Source organism: Echinops telfairi, unplaced genomic scaffold (genome assembly GCF_000313985.2).
Source record: "Echinops telfairi isolate 266 unplaced genomic scaffold, ASM31398v2 ScPeMD7_7469;HRSCAF=8507_0, whole genome shotgun sequence".
In the NCBI taxonomy this organism is placed as follows: Eukaryota; Metazoa; Chordata; class Mammalia; order Afrosoricida; family Tenrecidae; genus Echinops; species Echinops telfairi.
Window position 1 is genome coordinate 41,677,744 of NW_022111372.1, and position 20,382 is coordinate 41,698,125.

The window sequence follows — 20,382 nt, forward strand, 5'->3', positions numbered from 1 at the left end:
AATGTTTTGAGAAACGATGTACAAATGCGCTTTACACAATTGATGTGTGTATGGATTGGGATAACAGTTGTATGAGCCCCTAATAAAATGCCAAATAAATAAATAAATAAATAAATAAAATGAAGAAATGTGAGGGAAAAAAAAGAAAAGAATTTGGTAGAATTCTTCAGTTTCTTCATCACTAACTTTAGTGGTTGGTGCATAAATTTGACTAATAGATGAATTAACTGATTTTCCTTGTACACCTATAGATATTTTCCTATCACAGACAGCCTTCTTCTTTAAGGTAGATCTTGAAATACATCATTATTCCCCTTGAATTTGTCATTCCTGGATAATAAACCATATGATTTCTGATTCAAAATGGACCAGTTCATTTCAGCTCACATAATAGAATTTGCGAGACCAATGATGTTATTGTAAATACATTTTTTGAAACAACATAAACAGTCATAACACACATGGCATTTGCTAGGTATAATACACGAGAATAAAATTGACTACATCTGTGGGAATACATGAAGAAGAAGCTGAAGACAAGCAGCCAAAACTAGGCCAGTGGCTGACCTGGGAAAAAAACGATCAATTTCTCGCATGTAAATTCAACTTGAAGTTGAAAATTAAAAACAAATTCCCAAGAGCTAATATACCATCTTGAGTATATCCCACCTGCATTTCAAGAATATCTGATCAATAGATTTCACTTATTGATGACTAATGACAAGACCTGATGAACTATGGGTTGACAACAAGAACATTGTATGTGTTTTTGGAAATGCACTGTGTACCCAGATCACCACAGATCGAGGTAGAAAACCTCAACAAGCTTATAGCAAAAGAAGAAACGGATCAGGTCATTAAACAAATCCCTCTCCAAATTCCAGGGTGAGATGGCTTCACCAGGGAATTCTACCAACCATTCAGAGAAGAGTTGACACCAATTATCCACAAACTATTCTAGAATGTAGAAAAAGACATGTGGTAATAATTTATTTTAGAAGAATTAATATCAAGGAGTTGGAGATGAAAGATGTCCCAATTGTCCAATTCCTCCAAGATGTTATTCTGCTCCATCCACCCCACCCCACCCCACTCCTCCCTTGAGTATATTTCCTCACACCCCTGTGTTCTGTGATTCATTTATTGCAATGTCTCACAAAAATTCACAAAATATAAAAGAAATGTATCATGTGATTGTGGGTACTCGCAAGTCCCATATTCAAAGGTCAGGCAGTGGCAAGCCAAATTACAGGCTCCAGATCCAGAAGCTGACAATGGCTGAAAGTCAAAGCAGGTCTCTCTTATACCAAAGTTCAGCAGGAAACAGAGGAATGGCTTTGATGGAGGAGCGGTGTTTGTCTTTTAGCAGACCCTAACCCCAAAGAAGAGAGGATGGTGTCACATCATCTACTAAAAACATTTCTAAAAATGCTCACAAGGACACAAAAGGTATGGCTCAGCTCACACCCTCTACTAAAGTCAGGTCTTAATCCCCCACAAAACTTTTCCATAAATATCGTAGAGAATAACCTCAAAAATTGGATGATATTCACAGGCATGGTCCAGAATGATCATCAGGAACATGGAGAGAAACTATGGAGAAGGTCAATATGAGAGCTAGAATGAGGCCACGGGTCAACTGTGGAACACCATCAATTGTCCATATGTAAGTTCAGGTTGAAGTTGAAGAAAATTAAAACAAGTCCATGAGATCCAAAATACGACCTTGAGTCTGTTCCACCTGAATTTGTAGAACAGCTGACGAACAGATTTTATACATTGAATATTGTAATTAAATGTGAAAAGCCCTAGACTTAGAAAACCAAAGAGAAGAACATGCTCAGCATATCTAAAATGGAAAGAACTGAAGAAAAAAAAATCAAATTTTGAGTTTCAAGATTAGAAGCTTCTATGGACAAAATATTGAATGATACAGGAAGCATTACACAGGAAGATGGAAAGAATACAGAGTCACCGTACCAAAAAGAACTCGTCGACATTCCACCATTTCAGGAGGTAGCATATGAACAAGAACCAATGGTGATAAAGGAAAAAGCTAAAACTGCACTGAAAGTATTAGCCAAAAACAAGGAGATGACGGAATAGCATTTTAATGATTCAACAAAACTAATGGAGCATTGGAAACACTCACTCTTCTGTACCAAGAAATTTGGAAGACAGGTACCTGCCCAACTGACTGGAAGAGATGCATTATTTGTACCTGTTCCACAGAAAGGAGACTAACAGAGTATGCATATTAAATAACAATCTCTTTAATATCACATGTAAGTAAAATTTTGCTGAAGATTCTCCAACAACGATCGCAGCAGTACGCTGTCACGGAGCTGCCAGGCCAGATTCAGAGGAGGATGTGGAACAAGGGATATCATTGCTGATGTCAGATGGATCTGGCTGAATGCACAGCATACCAGAAAGATGTTTACTTGTGTTTTATTGACTGTGCCTGGGGCCAGCAAATTTTTGAGAAGGAAGATACAATCCTGTCCTTCATAACAATATAAAAATTATTAGAGAGCCACAAATACATTTTTATAAATAAGGAAAATTTTAAGTAACATTATAAATGAAACAATGATAGCTTTATTTTCACTTTCAGTTTTACTTCAGCGCCACGTGTATACCCAAAGGGCCGTCTATAGCTCAAGAGTCATAGTTTGCTGAGCCCTGGACTATGGCAAGGCCTTGGACTGTGTGGATCATAACAAACAATGGATAGCCTGGAGAAGAATGGGAATTCCAGAACACTTCATTGTGCTCATGCACAAGTTGTACATGGATTAAACAAGGGAATACTACATGGATTAAAATCAGGAAAGGTGTGCAGCAGGATTGTATCTTCTCACTACACTTATTTGATCTGTATGCTGAGAACCTGGATTATATGACGAACACTGTGGAATAAAGATTGGAGGAAGGCTTATTAACCACCTATGAAATGTAGATGACACAACCTTGCTTGCTGAAAGTGAGGAGGACTTGAAGCACTTGCTGATGAAGATCAAGGATGGCAGCCTTCAGTATGGATTACAACTCAGAGTAAAGAAAACCAAAATCCTCACAACTGTGCCAATAGGTAACATCATGAGAAATGGACAAAAGGTTGAAGTTGTCAAGGATTTTTCTTGCTTGGGCCCATAATCAGTGCTCCTGGAAGCATCAGTCGAGAGATCACAACACACATTGCGATGGGTAAATCTGCTGGACAAGACCTCTTTACAGTGTTGAAAAGCAAGGATATTACGTTGATGACTAAGGTTCATCTGACCCAAGTCATGGTATTTTCAATTGCCTCATATGCATGTGAAAGTTGGACATTGAATAAGGAAGACCAAAGAAGAATGGATTAATTTGAATTATGGTGCTGGCTAAGAATAATCAAAGTACCATGGACTGCCAAAAAACAAAAACAAATCTGTCTTGGTGGAACCACAGCAAGGATGCTCCTGAGAAGGAAGGTTGGTGAGGCTGTCTCAGGTACTGTGGACATGCCATCAAGAGAGCCCAGTGCCTGGAAAAGGGCTTTATGCTTGGTAAAGCAGAGGGGCAATGAAAAAGAGGAAGACCCTCTATCACAGGGGTTCTCAACCTAATGCCATGACCCTTTAATACAGTTCCTCATGTTGTGGTGACCCCCCAACCATAACATTATTTTTGTTGCTACTTCATTACTGTAAGTTTGCTACTGTTATGAATCACAATGTAAATATCTGATATGCAGGATGTATTTTCATTGTTACAAATTGAACATAATTAAAGCATAGTGATTGATCACAAATCAATATGTAACTATATATTGTGAAATACTTATTTCTAATTACAAATAAATGAAATTTTGTCTTAAAGCATGGTGTAGCATGGGTAACAGTCTTCACGCCGGGTACTTGTATGTGGGTGTATCTGCATGTGGGCGGACCCACCTGGAGACGGATAGAGGAACGGTGTCTCGCTTCCTAAGGCCATTGGAAATATGTGCTTTCAGATGGGTCTTAGGCGGCCACTGTGAAAGGTTCATTTGACCACCAAAGGGGTTGCGACCCACAAGCTGAGAACCGCTGCTCTGTAAGCTACATTGACAAAGTGGCTCCAAAAACAGGCTCCAACATAAGAACAATTGTGAGGATGTTGCTGGACTGGGCAGTATTTTGTTCTGTTGCATATAGGGTCACTATGAGTCGCAATGAACTCGAAGGCGTCTATTAACGACAGCAACAGAAGGAATGATGGCTAGAAGGGCCATATTAATTTACTACTAATCAGGAGAGCAAAGTCCTCTATTTGTTTTATGAAGCAATGGTAACCCTGACACCCAACTCAGGCAAGGACACTCTTAGAACACCACAGACCAATATCCCTCATGAACATTGGTGCAAGAATTCTCTACAAAATATGGCGATAGAATACAGTGCTATAAAAAAGTAATTACACCATGATCAAGTGGGATTCATACCAGGCACACAAAGATGGTTCAGCATTACAAAAACAATTAATATAAACCACCATATCAGCAAAACAAAAGATAAGAACCATATGATCACATCAATCAGTGCAGAAAAGGCATTTGGCAGCCAATTCTTGATAAAAACATGCAGAAAAACTATGAATAGAAGAGACATTTCACAAGACTATAAAGGCCATATACAAAAATCCTATGGCCAATGTCTTGATCAGAGAAGAAAAACTGAAAGCATTCCCCTTGCAAATGGGAACCAGGCAAGGATGTCCTTACTGCCAGTCTTTGCCAGAGCTACTAGAGAACAAACCAAAGTAATCAAATGAATTCAGATTGAGAAAGAAGTGAAACTCTCACAATTTTCAGATGATGTTTTATGTTATAAATCCCTGAAAACCAACAACAAAATTGTTGAAAACAATCAGGAGATTTTTTGTGCATGACAAATACAAAATTAACATACAAAAATCAATTGGGAACTAGAGAGAGGTTCCACTAAGAGGGATATCTGCACTCCCCGGAAGTAAGAAAAGCAACATAAAAGCTAAGTAGACCAAAATTTCTTAACTTTGGGAGATTAATGCCTGCACAAAGGCCATAGCAGGAAGTTCTTTGGTGTGGTCAGCACAGCAAATATTTCCTGGCCCCTGAAGAAATCAGCCAGTCAAACCTCTTACCTCACTGGCCTCTGGGGGCCCTGCATGGATAATGGATAGCAGACCATATGGACAGTATGGCATAGATATTCTCAGTAGCCAAGCAATGTTTTTGACCGTTTTTCATTCTCCTTTCCTCCTTTCTTTTCCAGTGCCTCTCTACCCCACATGGTAGAAACATACAAACAATAACACTACCAAAAGTCTAGCCCTCCCCATCCAAAAGGCAGATGTATTCTTCATTTTATTTTTTGTTTTTGTACTTTTGAACTATTAAATTACTCTTATTCTATTTCCAGTTCTCTCCAACTTCCTCTTCCAGTGAGACCCAGCCCTTCTGAGAGCACACGTGTCCCATGCAAAAACAGGCAGGGCTATAGATTCTGGCACACACCCCCAACCAGGGCACTTTTTCCTCCTCCGAGTGCAGACTTGCTCACATTCCCACTGCTATAGCAACAGAACGCTAGCACTTACACCCAAGTCACACCCTAGTCTTTTGCATCTTTTGTCTCTTCCTGTTTTCTGCACATCCACAGTTTTTGTCTTTTGTCTCGTCTTTTCTTTCTTCTTTTATCTTTTTTCCCTTCTCTCTTTTCCTCCCTCCTCTCATTTCCTCTTTCGTTCTACTTCTAAACATATATATACATAAATCCTCTTTCTTTTCTTTTTCTTTTACTTTTATTTTATCCTCTGTCTTCTTCCTCTTTACTTCCCCCCTTTACCCATCTCTTTGCATTTTTTCCCAGTTCAACAAAGTATGTTTTCTGGCTCCTATTAGACCACTCCCACATCACTAGACATAGCTAACGGTGTTAGGCCCAATTGACTACAGAAACAGATTCAGTGACACTCAGATATGTGTAAGGAAAAGCTTTATATCAGGTAGGTTTACATATTAGGAAAACATCCCAGCCATGTCCAAAAGTCCAATACTACTCCATAAGTCCCTCTTCAGATTCACACAGCCACATGCAAAGATGCAGAATGCAGGAAGATCACTGGTCAGTGAATGCAAAGCTGTATGGATCCAATGACAGTGGCTCTGGGAGGTCTCAGAGTGACTCGCCAAGAGGAACGTGAAAGCAGAGAAGGGGTTGGGGGACGGGTAAATTCCCAGGGCCCTTCTTATGAGAAGGCTAAACACACAAAGAATCACTATCAGGCTGTGACCTGACTGACAGGCTAAACTCTACCCCAACACTTTTATATATCTTGAAGTTGACATGAAATTATGTAACTACCACACCAACCAACCCTGCACAACCCAGCAGCTCACATACTACTAATCTCTGTGCCACAAAGCTGAGGAAATAGGAGTCAACCACAGAACACCCCCAAAATCAAGAAAAACGAATACAAGCAACTAAAAAGAATCTAAATCCAATGGAGTACTCTGAAAAATAGATTCTGGAAATACCAGAAACAGAATTCGGAAGAATGGTATTTAGGTCATTTAAGGAGTTGTGGGGAACATTCATGAGAACAGCGAATGAAATAGAAAAACTGAAGCCATTAAATCAAAAGGAATCCCAGAAGCTAAAAAATGAGATAGCAAAATTAGGTGACATAATAAAATATCTGAGGAACAGAGAAAGATTAATCAAATTAGTGATCTTGATGACAATCACTCTGACTACAATCAAAAAGAGAAACTATCAACAAAAAAAGTGAAGGAACTCAAATAAAGCCTGATAATGATGTGGGACACTATCAAGAGAAACCATCTACATCTCATGAGGATCAAAGCGAGAGGAAACAAAAAAATCTACAGAGCAAACAATACAAGAAATCACAAAGGAACATTTCCCCAACATCACAAAGGAGAGGAAAGAACTATTCAAGAAGCTGAGAGCACTCAAATACTACAGACCCCAAAAGAAAAACCTTGTAACATATCATAGTCAAATTCTCCAATTTCAAGGAAAAGAAGAGAATCTTGAGGGAAGCTAGAAAAAAAAGAACTGTTACCTACAAATGAAAACCAATAAGGATAACCTCAGATTTCTCAGCAGACACTACACAGGCAAGAAGACAATGGGTGATTAGATAGATAGATAGATAGATAGATAGATAGATAGATAGATAGATAGATAGATATGAAAGAAAGGAAAAAACCTGCCAACTAAGAATCCTATACACAGAAAAATTATTCTTCAAATATGAAGGATAAATAAAGGTATTTTCAGACAAGGAAAAACTAAAGGAATTCATAAAAACAAGACCCAAATTACAAAAAATGTTAACCAGATCACTATGGGCAGAGAATCAACAACAACTCATATAGGAGATGGCTTCACAGGGGAATCCTACCAAGTATTCAGGGAAGAGCTGTCACCAATTGTACACAGACTATTCCAGAATATAGAAAAGGACAGCAAACTCCAAAACCCGTTCTATGAAGCCAACATAACCCTGGTTCCAAAGCCAAGCAAAACTCCCACAAAGATGAGAAACTACAGACCAATGTCCTTCATCAACATAGATGCAAAAATTCTCAACAAAATTCTGGCCAATAGAATTCAACAGCATATTCATAAAAATAATTCATCATGACCAAGTTGGACTCATACCAGGGATGAATGTATAGTTCAACATTTGAGAAACAATCAATGTAATCCATCACATAAATAATTAATGAATAAGAAACATATGATCCTGCTAATAGATACATAAGAGCATTTGACACCCATTCCTAATAAAAACACTTAATCAGAAAGAAACCCTCAAAATAATAGAGGGCATATATGAAAATCCACGGCTGAATGTGAAGAGACTAGACCAGTATGCCCCAAGTGACCACTCTTATTCAACATTGTGTTGGAAGCCTTATCCAGAATCATTAGACAGCAGAGGGACATAAAGGGAATGTAACTGGCAAAGAAAATGGAAGCTCTTGCTATTGGCAGATGATATGATTTTATAGAGAGAGAACATCAAGGACTCCACAAAAAGAGCATTGGAAACAGTTGAGGACTTAGTAGAGTAGCAGATTAACACGTACAAGGGTAACAAGCAGAAATCAACTGGGCTCCTTTATTCCAGTAAAGAGCGCTCCAAAAGAAACCAAGAAAAGAAAACCACTTACAATACCCACACAAGAGATCTTCAGAGCTACACTTAGCCAAAAAACCAAAAGACCTGCATACAGAAATGTCCGGTACAGTATGACAGGAAACCAAGAGTTGTTGTTGTTGTTGCTATTGTTAGGTGCCATGAAGTGGGTTCCAACCCACAGCAACCTTATGCACAACCAAAGAAAACACATTCCGGTCTTGTACCTTCTTACAACCGAAGCACTGGTCCTGCATCACCTTCACAATTGTTCTGTGCTTGAGCCCATTGTTGCAGCCACTGTGTCAACCTATCTCCTTGAAGGCCTTACTCTTTCTCCGTAGCCCCTCTCCTTTGCCAAACATGAAGGGTGTCTCCGGAGACTAATCTCTCCTGACATCTCCGAAGTATGTAAGACTAAGTCTCACCATGCTTGCCTCTAAGGTGCACTCTGGCCTTACTTCTGTTAGCAGTACTTTAGAATATTGAAATCAGCACTTTCAACATTTTCCAGCACAACAATTCAAATGTGTTGATTCTTCTTCAGTCTTCTTTAGTCCATGTTCAACTGGATATGTGGCAACTGAAAATACCATGGCTTGGGTCAGGTGTACTTTAGTCCTCAAAGTAACACCCTTGCTTTTCAATACACTAAAGAGCTCTTGGAGAGCAGATTTACCTTATGCAAGTTATTTTTTGAACTCTTGACTGCTGTTTCCATGAATATTGACTGTGGAGCTGAGCAAAACAAAATCCTTGACAACTTCACACTTTTCTCTGTTTATCATGATGTTACCTATTGCTCGAGTTGTCAGCATTCTGTTCTCCGTGACATTAAGTTGTGATCCACACTGAAGGCTGCAATCCTTGATCAAGTGCTTCAAGTCCTCCTCACTTTCAGGACGCAAGGTGGTGTCATTTGAATATCACAGGTGGCTAATAAGCCTTACCCCAATTTTTATACCACATTCTTTGTCATATAACCCAGCTTCTCTGATGATTTGCTCAGCATACAGAATGAATAAGTATAGTGAATGGATACAATCCTGTCGCACACCTTTCCTGATTTCATACCATGTAATATTCTCTCAGTCTGCTCTCACGACTGCCCCTTGATTCATACGCAAGTGCTGCATGAGCATGGTGAAGTGTTCTGGAATTCGCATGCTTCTCAATGCTGTCCATAGTTCGTTATGACCCACACAGTCAAATTCTTTAGCATAGTCAATAAAGCACAAGTGAACATCTTTCTGGTATTCTCTGCTTTAAGCCAACATGTTCCATGTCCTCTTCTGAATCTCGCTTGAACCTCTGGTTGCTCCCAGTCAAGACACTGCTGAAACCATTGTTGGATCATCGTCAGCAAAATATTACTTGCATGTATTATTAATGATCTTGTTCTATAATTTTTGCATGCTATTGGGTCACCTTTCTTTGGAATGGGTATGAACATAATCTGTTCCAGTCAGTTGGTCAGATATCTGTCTTTCAAATTCCTTGACATCGATTACTGACGCTTCTAGTGCTTCATTAGCTTGTTGAAACATTTCAATTGATTTTCCCCGAGTTCCTGGAGCCTTGCTTTTGGTTAATGCCTTCAATTAGATTAGACTTCTTCCTGCAATATTATTAGTTCTCGGTCATACAATACTAATCATTTCTTTTTGACATAGTGTCTCTGTCTACTCTTTCCACCTTCTTTTGATGCTTCTGGCATCGTTCAATATTTTGTCTGAAGGACCTTTAAATATTGCAATCCAAGGCTTGCATTTTTTCTTCAGTTCTTTTGGTTGAAGACATGCTGAGCATGTTCTTCCTTTTTTGGTTTTCTTACTACAGGTCTTTGCACATTTCACCATAATATTTTACTTTGTCTTCTCACGCTGCCCTTTGACTTCTTCTGTGCAGCGCTTTTACTTCATTTTTTTTCTATTTGCCGTAGGTACTCTCACGTCTGAGTCTCTTCCGATATCCACTTTGATATTTTTATTTCTTGACCTTTTGCTTTCTTCACATAAGATGTTCTTGATGTCATCCCACAGCTCATCGGGTCTCCTCTCAGGAACGTTCAATTAATAAAATCTGTCCTTCAGATAGTCTTCAAATTCAGGCGGGATAGACGCAAGGTCATGTTTTAGATCTCGTGGATTTTTTTCCATTTTCTTCAGCTTCAACTTGAACTTGCATATGAACAATTAACGATCTTTCTCCCACCATCCCCTGGCCTCATTGTTGTTGGGGGCCATTAAGTCAGTCCTGACCCACAGGGACCCAATGCACAGCAGAATGAAACTGTCCAGTCCTAAGCAGCCTCACAATCGTTCCTATGCTTGACCTATTGTAGCCACTGGATCAGTCCACCTCACTGAGGCACTTCCTCTCTTTTGTTGTTTCTATAACAAGCGCAATTGTTCCTTCTTCAGGGACTAGTCTCTCCTGACAATATGTCCAAAGTCCGTGAGATGAAGTCTAACTACCCTTTCCTTTAAGGAGGACTCTGGCCATACGTCTTTCAAAACAGAGCTGTTTGTTCTTCTGGCTGCCCTTGGTGTTTTCAGTATTCTTCTCCAGCACCACATTTCAAATCTTCGATTCCTTTTCAGTTTTCTTTATTCAACACTCAACTTTCACCTGTGTATGTGGCAATGGAAAATACTATGGCTTGGGTCAGATGCACCTTTTAATTCTTAAAGTAAAACCTTGATTTTCAATACTCTAAATAGGTCTTTTGCAGCAGATTTACCCAACGCATCACATCTTTTTGTCTCTCAACTGATGCTTCCATGAGCATTTCTTTGGAAAGGGTACAAATATGATTCTCTTCCAGTCAGTTGGCCAAGTAGCTGTCTCCAAACATCCTGTGATAGACAAGTAAGTGCTTCCAGTGCTTCCTCAGCTTATTGAAACATTTCATTGGTATCCCATAAATTCTTGGAGCCTGGTTTTTTGGCTAATGCTTTCAGCGTAGCTTGAGTTTTCCCTTCAGCACCATTGACTTTTGGCAATCAGTTCTAGTGCTCCCTCCCCGACTCTGTGTATTCTTTCCGTCTTCTTTTGATGCTTCCTACATTATTTAATATTTTGTCAGTGACTCTTTCAATATTGTAATTCTAATTTTCGCTAATATTGAGTGTCTCCATCATCTCTTCCCATAAATATAGTCAATTTGATTTCTGTGTATTCCATCTGGAGAAATCCATGTGTGCGGTTGCCTGTTGTGTTGTTGAAACAAGTATTTGTGAAGACACCACTGATCTTGCAAAAGTCTCTCATACAGACTCGTTTTGTTTTTTATCATCAAGGCCTTATTTTAAAACTACTGTTCCTTCCTCTTTGTTTCCAATTTTTGCATTGCAATCACCAATTATTATCAGAACATCCTTATTGCATATTTGATCAATTTCAGACTGAAGATGTTAATAAAATTCTTCAATTGCTGCATCACTCGCATGAGTGGTTGATGCATAAATTTGAAAAATAGTTGTATTTACTGGATTTTCTTGTGTGCAGATAGATATGATCTTATCACAGATAGCATTGTACTTCAAGAGAGATTTAGAAATGTCATTTTAAAAATAATGACTGCAATGCCATTTTTCTTGAACTTATCATTCCTGGCATAGTAAACCATATGATTTCTGATGCCAAATAGCCAATATCAGTTCATTTCCGCTTACTATCATGGGACTAATCTTTGTGTTCCATTTCATTTTTTAATAGCTTCCAATTTTCCTAGATTAATATTATACCTTCAACATTCCAATTGTTACTTGGAACTTTTAACAGCCCAATTGTTAGACATTTGCAGCTGTTTCTTCTAAATTTGAGTCATGCTGCCTTATCAAATGAAAGTCCTGTAGGGTTTACTCCCAAAGGCTTACTCTATGCATGTCATTATGGTGGACTCTACCTTGAGAATTCAGCTCTTCCTCAATCATATTTTGAATGCCTTCTGTCACTATATCTGACAATATTCTACTGTTATTCAAGAAGTTTTTAATACCTGACATGTTTTGATACTATTCATAAAGCTTTCAGTGGCTCATTCCTCTTAAGTAGGCAATGTATTCCTTCTTTGTAAACTTTTATTAGTCTGGAAGTTTTACTAAAACCTGGTCGCTTTGGATGACCTTGCTGGTATTTGAAAATACCAGTAACATACCTTCCAGCATCACAGCCAGACACAAGCCACCACAGTCTGACAAACTAACAGATAAGTGGTGGGGCTACAGAGAAGACAAGTTTTAACTTATGTGAAGGGGAAGATAATGTACTACAAAGGAGCAATGCGGGCAAGGGGGAATTGTGTAAGACATTGGGAAGTTTGGGAAGTGATCTTCGTTGTTTAATGCAAAAATAATTCATAATAAAAGTGTATATATATATTTAAGTGCATTTAAACCAAAACAACCCAATTACAAAATTAGAATATATTTTAAATATTTATCTAAAGAAGATATACAAGTGGCCATTAAACACATGGAAAAAATGCTCAATATCGTTAGTCATTAGGGAAATGAAAATAAAAAGCACTATGAGATGCTACTTTGCATCTACTAGGATGGCTATTTTTAAAAAACAGAAAATACCAAATATTGGAGATGATATAGAGAAGTGGAATCATAGTCATTGTTGAAAGGAATGTAAAATGATGTTATTTGAAAATACAATTTGGCAGTTCTTCAGAAAGTTAAGCAGAGAATTACCATTTGATCCAGCAATTCCATTCCTAAATATATGCTAAAAAATTAAAACAAGAGCTAAAGCAGAATCTTTGTAAATCAATGGTCATGGAAGCATTATATACAACAATAAAAAAGTAGATTCATGAATGACATACAAAAAGGTGGTAAAATATACAATGGGATATTATTCAGTCATGAATAATATTGTCATGCATGCTACAACATAAATGAACCTTTAAACATGCTAATTAGAAGAAGCTACACAAAAAGACAAATATTATGTGATCCCACTATGATAATCAAATAAAATTGACACAATTCATAGAGTCAGAGGGTATAACAGTGGTTAGCAGGAACTGGGACAGTGAGGGAATGGGGAGCTATTGTTTAGTAGGGAAGTTTTTGTTTAGGATGATGAAAATGTTCTGGAAATAGTGGTGAATGTGAATGTACCTAATGCCGTGAAATTTTACGCTTAAAATGGTTAAAATGTGGTACATATATTTTAACACAGCAAAATTAATGTTGCGACAAAAAAAAATATGATCTTTAAGCGTCTATAAAATCCAAAAAAATACCGCTGTAACATAAGTCTACTGCCAAAGACCTCTTCAAGGTGCCAGTGCCACTTTGAGGGCTGAACTGCACTTGAGCCAAGACATCATGATTTCATTCATCTCATGTGCATTGAAAAGCTGGACAATGATTAAGGAAGACCAGAGAAGAACTGTACATTTGAACTGTGGTGTTGGCGAAGACTCTGGAATATAGTATGGGCTATCGAAAGAACAAACAAATCTGACATAGAAGAACTATAACCAGAATGCTCCTTAGAAAAGGACAGTGAGATGTTGTACTTTCAGCATGTTACCAGTAAAGTATTGATTAGCAAAAAGAGGAAGGCCTTCCATGAGAAGGGATGAGACAGTTGCTGCAACCCAGGTTTAAACATAGGGAAGAGTGTGAGGATGGGAGCAGACTAGGCAGTGTTTTGTATGGTAGTTTTGAGTTGAAACTTGAAAGCTAAACCTTAATCACAATATTACATATGTTCAAAAGCTGGATTGCAATGGACAACTTTCTAGACTAATAATTCATAAAAATTGACATAAGAAAAGTGGAATCAATAGTTATAATAGAATTAATCATTTTTATTATTGCAATTGGGAGAAAGAAGTGGCAGTCTGCTTCTATAAACATTTACAGTTTTGGAAACCCAATGGGGCATGTCTGTAGGGCTATGTCTGTCCTATAGATTGTGTATTAATTGGAATAGACACAATAGCAATACATTTTCTGGCATACTATAGTAGGAATCATTTATAACCAGGAAGAAATTGCTTTATGGGAAAATCAGATTAAATATTTAAGGAGTAACGAATTTCCATTTTATATAAGGTATTACAAAAAGACAAATAAATGGGAAGTTACTCAACACCAACACTTGTTCCCTTTTTCCACTTCCTTCCCCACCTCCTCTTCTCCCATGTTCCCCCCGGAACCAAAGGTTCATTTTTTTCTCCTCCATATTGTTTCTCCCGCCTATCATATCTAGATAGTCCTGCAGAGATGATAATATGCACAAAAACAAGACAGAGCAAAACAAAGCAACAAAAGAAAACAAAACAACAACAACAACCAACGAATTACAAACAAAGAAAAGCCTGTAAATAGTTCAAGATTTGTTTGCTGACCTTTAGGAGTGTTTTCTGGTCAAGTTTGATGGGGTGCTGTGCCCTGGCCCCAAAGTCTATTTTTGGTATTCCCTAGGGACTTCCTTGCTAAGCTCCCCTTGCTGTTTCGTTGCATGCCCTTAGTGCTTTGCCTTGATGTGGTGGGGTCAGATCTGGCACAATTCCCACACTGTGTCTCCTGTGTTGTCCCCCGTAGGGCTATGGGTCAGTGAGGGATGTTGTGTCTCATAGTGGGGCCGACCATATGGTCCTCTCTGTGCATTGGCTGCTCTGAGCAGGGATATCATACTCAAGGCTTGGTGGGCCAGGATGTGCTCCACTCTCTCTTCCTCCCCCTTCATTTGCTCCTGCATGCTCTGATCAGACATATCCCTCTCCCTGAGCTGTAGCTTCAGTGCTGTCCTCTGAGGTAAATTCTTTTGGAGGAAGGAAGGACTGTCCACGTAGTTGAGATTGGGGCTGTCCCCTGCAACCTCTCCAAATATTTAACATTAAATCCTTATTCTTGGTATCAATAGACTAAGAGAAAAACTATATGTTCCTTTCAAGAGTTGCTATATTTCGAAATAATAATGCTGACAAGACTTTTTAAAAGCATTATTTAAATTCAATATAAAAGTTAACTTTCTTAAGCTGATATGAGATATCAATCAGAAACTTCCACACCAGGCTACACATTAGAATCACTTCCATTAAAAGAAAATACTAGAAAAGAAACTGAGGACCATTTCTACTGGAGGTCCCAATCCATGCAATAGGAAAAAGAAATAAAAACTCTAATACGGGAAGTGATGAAATAGTCTTCATTGAAGGCACTATGCCTTTACAAGGAAAACCACAATAATTAATAGGATTTTTAATAGATATTTTCTAAGTTGAATTTAAAATCCTATGGAAAACCATGCTCTTAAATTTGCATTTTTCATCTGCCTAGATATTAACTTCATACTCAAAGTAGCTATAATTACTTTCTGCACACACCAAAGTCAGTTCAGGGTAAACAAACAAAAAATACACCCCAAAACACCTTGACAGTTAATGCATGCCGACTGACTGATGAATGGGAACTCTACTTCTCATCCTTGACTGACAGGACACTTCTTACTCCGATGGCAAAGAAGTTTCCATCCCTTCCACAAATTCCAATAAGGGAATGGATTGTCTGCTCACCTTTTGGTTGGATTAGTCCCCATCCGATAGCCCAGCAATTCAACCTCCAATCCGTCACCTGTGTAGTTGCCAGGCAGACTGGGAACACCGAGTCAGAAAACTCTAGTGGACTTTTCAACTGCACCAGAGCCACATCACTGCCAACAGGATGACGCAATTTGTACATAGGGTGAATGATCACCTTATTCAACTCGAACCACTGCGTGTGTTGGCCTGCAGCATTGAGCTTAATGAGACCTGCAAACACATCGTATCCATTGAGATTCGTTCTCCTGTGGGGCAGAGAACAAAGGGACAGTAGTTCTAGGCACTGGGGAGCCTGTTTCCAGTTCAGCTCCCAGTAAGACCTGAAGTTAGCTCAGGGCAACTAGCTTCACTCATCCCTATTTAATAAGATTCTCTGGGTGGTGCACATTCTCTGGTTGAGCATTCAACTACCATCCAAAAGGCTGGCAGTTTGAACTCACCAAGTGGTGCCTCCGAAGAGAGGCTTGTCGGTTTCTGAAAGGTCACCCCCTTGAGAACCCTATGGAGTTCTATTCTACACTCATGCAGTGGTCACGAGTTCAAATTAACTGACTCTTCCCACAACCTCAAAGAGAGTAATCCACCCTGTTGGCGATGGAGCGCTAGTGGATAGAGCTATGGCTGGAGCCTTGCTCTTTCACATTTCATCCATCGCAGAGGGATCCGGACTGGTCATCAATTCTAAGTTACCCCTACATTGCCCACCCCGTGTCTTGTTCCCCCAAACTCACTGGAAGCAGTGGGCTGCCGACAGGATCCAGTACTCATTAAGGATGGACCCGCCACAGACATGTAATCCGCCATAGTGCACGCTGACCTGCCACGGCCACCTATGCTCAGGGGCATCCTGCCCCCCCCTGACTCTTCCTTGTATGGAACTGCGGCTGCAGGCTGAGGCAGGAGAGACAGGGACAAGGCGCAGGTGAGGTCCTGGTAGATACAAGAAGAGCAGAGAGGGAGGGATGTGCGGTAGAGGCAGAGGTTGAAGCAGACTGAGAGAGAGGGAAACGGAAGGGCCTGGAGGGGAAGATGAACGACCAGGAGCCCAAGGAGGCCTTTAGCAGGAGAACTAAGGCGGAGGAAACGGCCCCAACCCTAGCAGTTGGGAAACAAGGCCCAGGCCTTAAGGGGCAGCGCACCCTCGTGACTGTTCAGAACTGCGCTGCTGTTAATGAAACGGAGTCCCCGGGGCCTGGAGATAGGCCGCGGCCGGCCTCGAAGTGGCAGCAGCAGCAGGAGCAGGAGGAGTAAGACCCAGCGCCGCAAGACTCCGGGCCCAGCAACGATACGTAAAGACTTGGCAGCCATGAGGCTGACCCAGTCACGTGAGGGCAAGGAATCTCTGTCACGTGACCACCCCCCGCCCCACGTGACACTGCCTTCAACATTACAACACCCTCTCAGTCAACATGCCCCTAACACACACACACACACACACACACACACAAGGTTGCTAGAGGGTTGCTGTGGGCTTCATTCATTTGAAATTGCCTGAAGTTAAATTGTTTGCAAAGAAAAATTTTAAATCGTTTCATAAATATCACAGACGTGTTATCTCAGATTTTATATTTGTGTCCATATTATTTTTAAAAATCTGTTTTTGGATGTATTTCACATTGATCAACGACCTTTGTGAATGTTCCTACACTCTCCGAGAAACCTGTCAATTCCTGTTCTTCAGTTTCTCTGTGTTAACGGATTAAATGTAGCAGCTCCAGCAGTTTCAGTACAGCCATGACTCACAAGTACTTTGCAAGCTGCTCTTGGTCATATTTGCTAATGACCTGTCTTAGGCTGGGTTTTCTAGATAAGCAAAAACAGTGATAAATAAATAAATACACACCAAAAAAAACCCCTATAACTCACTGCCATCAAATTGATTCCAACTCTTCCCCTGTGGGTGGGTTTCAGAAACTGTATCTCTTTACAGACATATAAGCCTTGTCTTTCTCCCACTGAGCAGCTGCTCTTGCAGTTAGCAGCTCAATGAATAACTGCAACACTACCAGGGCACACTCGCTGGCTACCTATATAAATATACTTATCATGAAAATGGCTCACATGGTTGTAAAATTGGGCAAGTTCAAGTCCAGATAGATTCCAAGTCTATAGGTCAGATGTTAGTAGACTGGAACCTTCTCTTGACTTCTATGGTTGTGGGGGGTGTTGATAGGCAGGAAGACCACAGAATGATGACTGCAGAGGAAGATGAACCCAAGGTCAGAAGGTCAGGCTATGGCTGCACTGGTGATGAATCCAAGGTTGTAAGGTCAGATGTCAAATTGCTGACAACTCCCAGGGTCTCCAAGCAATATGGTAGACCATTGGCTCAAGTGCAAAGAACCAGCCGTTGATGAGCCAGATGCAGGATCCAGACTTGTCAAAAAGCCAACAAGTTTTTCCACACTGTCTAATTATATAAGAAGCAGTCCACACCCTGGAGGCAATTTCCTTTGAATTAACTGGATAAGGCTGTGAACTGAGTAAGGAGGCTTCATCCTATCTTAATCATAAACTGACTGACTGTGGTCACATTGTATTAGGGCCCATCATGAAGAATTATTAGGTGTTAACGGGCAAACCACTGAGAATCCTGGCCCAATTAAGTTGGCACAAAACTAGACTATCCCCTATGATGGCAATTTACCAGCCAACAGAGATAAGAGAGTGGAACAGCGCACTATGGCAGTTCAGTCAGCTGCTCACCTCTGCTGTTGTCGCGGTGAAAGCAGCCATAGACAATGTGCACATACAGCACATCAAGAAGGTAACTTTAATTACGGTCTCTGAAATGTGAACTTCTTATCATTTTCACATCTCCTAGAAAATTCTTCATTTGCAGTAGTCCAGATTTGCCCCACAAGGCTACAGTTTGCCAACCACTGCTCTAGATATCCTTCACATTTCTTAATGATAATCTTCTGTAATCTTTGTGTATTGCCAGTGATTCCTCTTTTTTTTTCTTTTCTTCCTCTTTTTCAATGGAAATTCATTTTTAATATTGTTTAATTAATTACAAGGGTATTCCTAATTACTCAGTGGGGAATTTTTGGAATGACTACTTTTAAATGCTTGACCAACAATACCAGAACTGGTGCCACTTTAACCTTGATTAAATTAATTGCCTTTTCTTATTCAAATCGAGTTTTCTGAGTTGTTAGTATAACGAACACTTTGAGTGTTACTTTATGGGACTCTAGCTCTTGTTAAGTCTTCTGTTTTAGCAGGAGTCAACTTATTAAGTTCAGAAGGTACATCCTGGCTCACTTTTGTGAACTGTAGTTCAAACGACCATTTAGTTTTGAAGTCTTTGCAGTGCTTTCCCAGCAGCCTGTCCCCTTGGCCTATGTCCCAGTCTGGCTCATGGTGACCCCGTCTGTGCAGAGGAAAACTTCTCTATAGGGTTTTTCAAGGCTGTAACCTTTTGGAAGCACTTAGCTATTTGTTTGTACCACTGGTTCTCAACTAGGGATAATGGTGCTTCTCCTCCTGGTGTCATATTTAGGAAACCATTGCCTAGTCCAAGGTTACAAATATTTATTTCGATGTTTTTTTCTAAGTGTTGCATATGTAAAGCCTAAATATGGTCTCTGATACATTTTGAGTTAAGTGTTGTACACAGTATGAGATAAGAGATTTAACTTCAAGTGGATTTCGAGTTATTCCAGTACCATTTGTTGAAGACTAATCTTTTCCCCCATTGGATTATCTGTTAATGTTTCCTATTTCTTGGGTAACACTGCAAAGAATGAGAATGCCGGGACATTTTATTGCGCTCAAGTGGAACAGGAAAAGTATGTGTCAAGGTTGCATCCTTTTATCATATATATGCAATCTGTATGTTAAGCAATAATCAAATAATTAACCTATTAACATCCATCATAATAAAGCATACTAAGAAGAACATAGCGTAAGGATTAGACGAAGACTCATTAACAATCTGTGATGTGCAGATGACATCATCCTGTTTGCTGTAAACAAAGAGGGCTTGGAGCACTTACTGATGGAGAGTAAAGACAGAGCTTGGATTACACCTCAGAAAGAACGGGATGGAAATCCTTACAACTGGATCAGAAAGCAACACCATGGTAACTGGAGAAAAGATGTTTCACGTGGAGCCACGATCAATGCCCACGGAGGAAGCACTTAAAATGTTTACAAGAACAGCTAGCACTTTAAAGACTCCGGGGTCCCTGCCTGAAGCATGGCATCTTCAACCTCCTCATACGCGTGTTGAGAGCTGGACCACAAATAAGAAAGACTGACGGAGAATAGAGACTTCTGAATTACAGTAGTTGGGAAGAGTATTGAATATAACAGGGACTGTAAGAAGAACGATGTGTTAGGTTGGGTTGCCTAGAAAAATAAACCCAGTGACACGCATATATGTGTAAGAAAGGACTTTTCATCAAGAAGTAGTTATAAAGCTTGATGGCGAGGAGGACATAGGATGCCAAGTAGGGCTTGATAAAAGGCAATGTCACCAATAGGAATTACTGAAACCCAAATGAAGGCTGAACATGATAGTGAGACAAGAGGAAAGGAAAAGGAAATAGAGGAAAGAACTAGGAGGCAAAGGGCATTTATAGAGGTCTAAATACAGGCATGTACATATGTAAATATAT

At 39.7% G+C, this 20,382-nt stretch overlaps 1 protein-coding gene across 1 annotated transcript in view; it reads right to left on the reverse strand.

Annotated features, from left to right (window-relative positions):
* LOC101656634 (serine protease 38) overlaps nucleotides 1–17,065 on the reverse strand; it is a 33,233-nt gene extending 16,168 nt beyond the window's left edge. Inside the window, exons 1-3 of the mRNA XM_004697271.1 lie at nucleotides 16,897–17,065; nucleotides 16,489–16,687; nucleotides 15,731–16,002 (exon numbers count right to left, since the gene is read on the reverse strand). Of these exons, the coding sequence (XP_004697328.1) occupies nucleotides 15,731–16,002; nucleotides 16,489–16,687; nucleotides 16,897–17,065 (640 nt within the window). The remainder of the gene's footprint in view (nucleotides 1–15,730; nucleotides 16,003–16,488; nucleotides 16,688–16,896) is intronic.
* Between the last annotated feature and the right edge of the window lie 3,317 nt (nucleotides 17,066–20,382).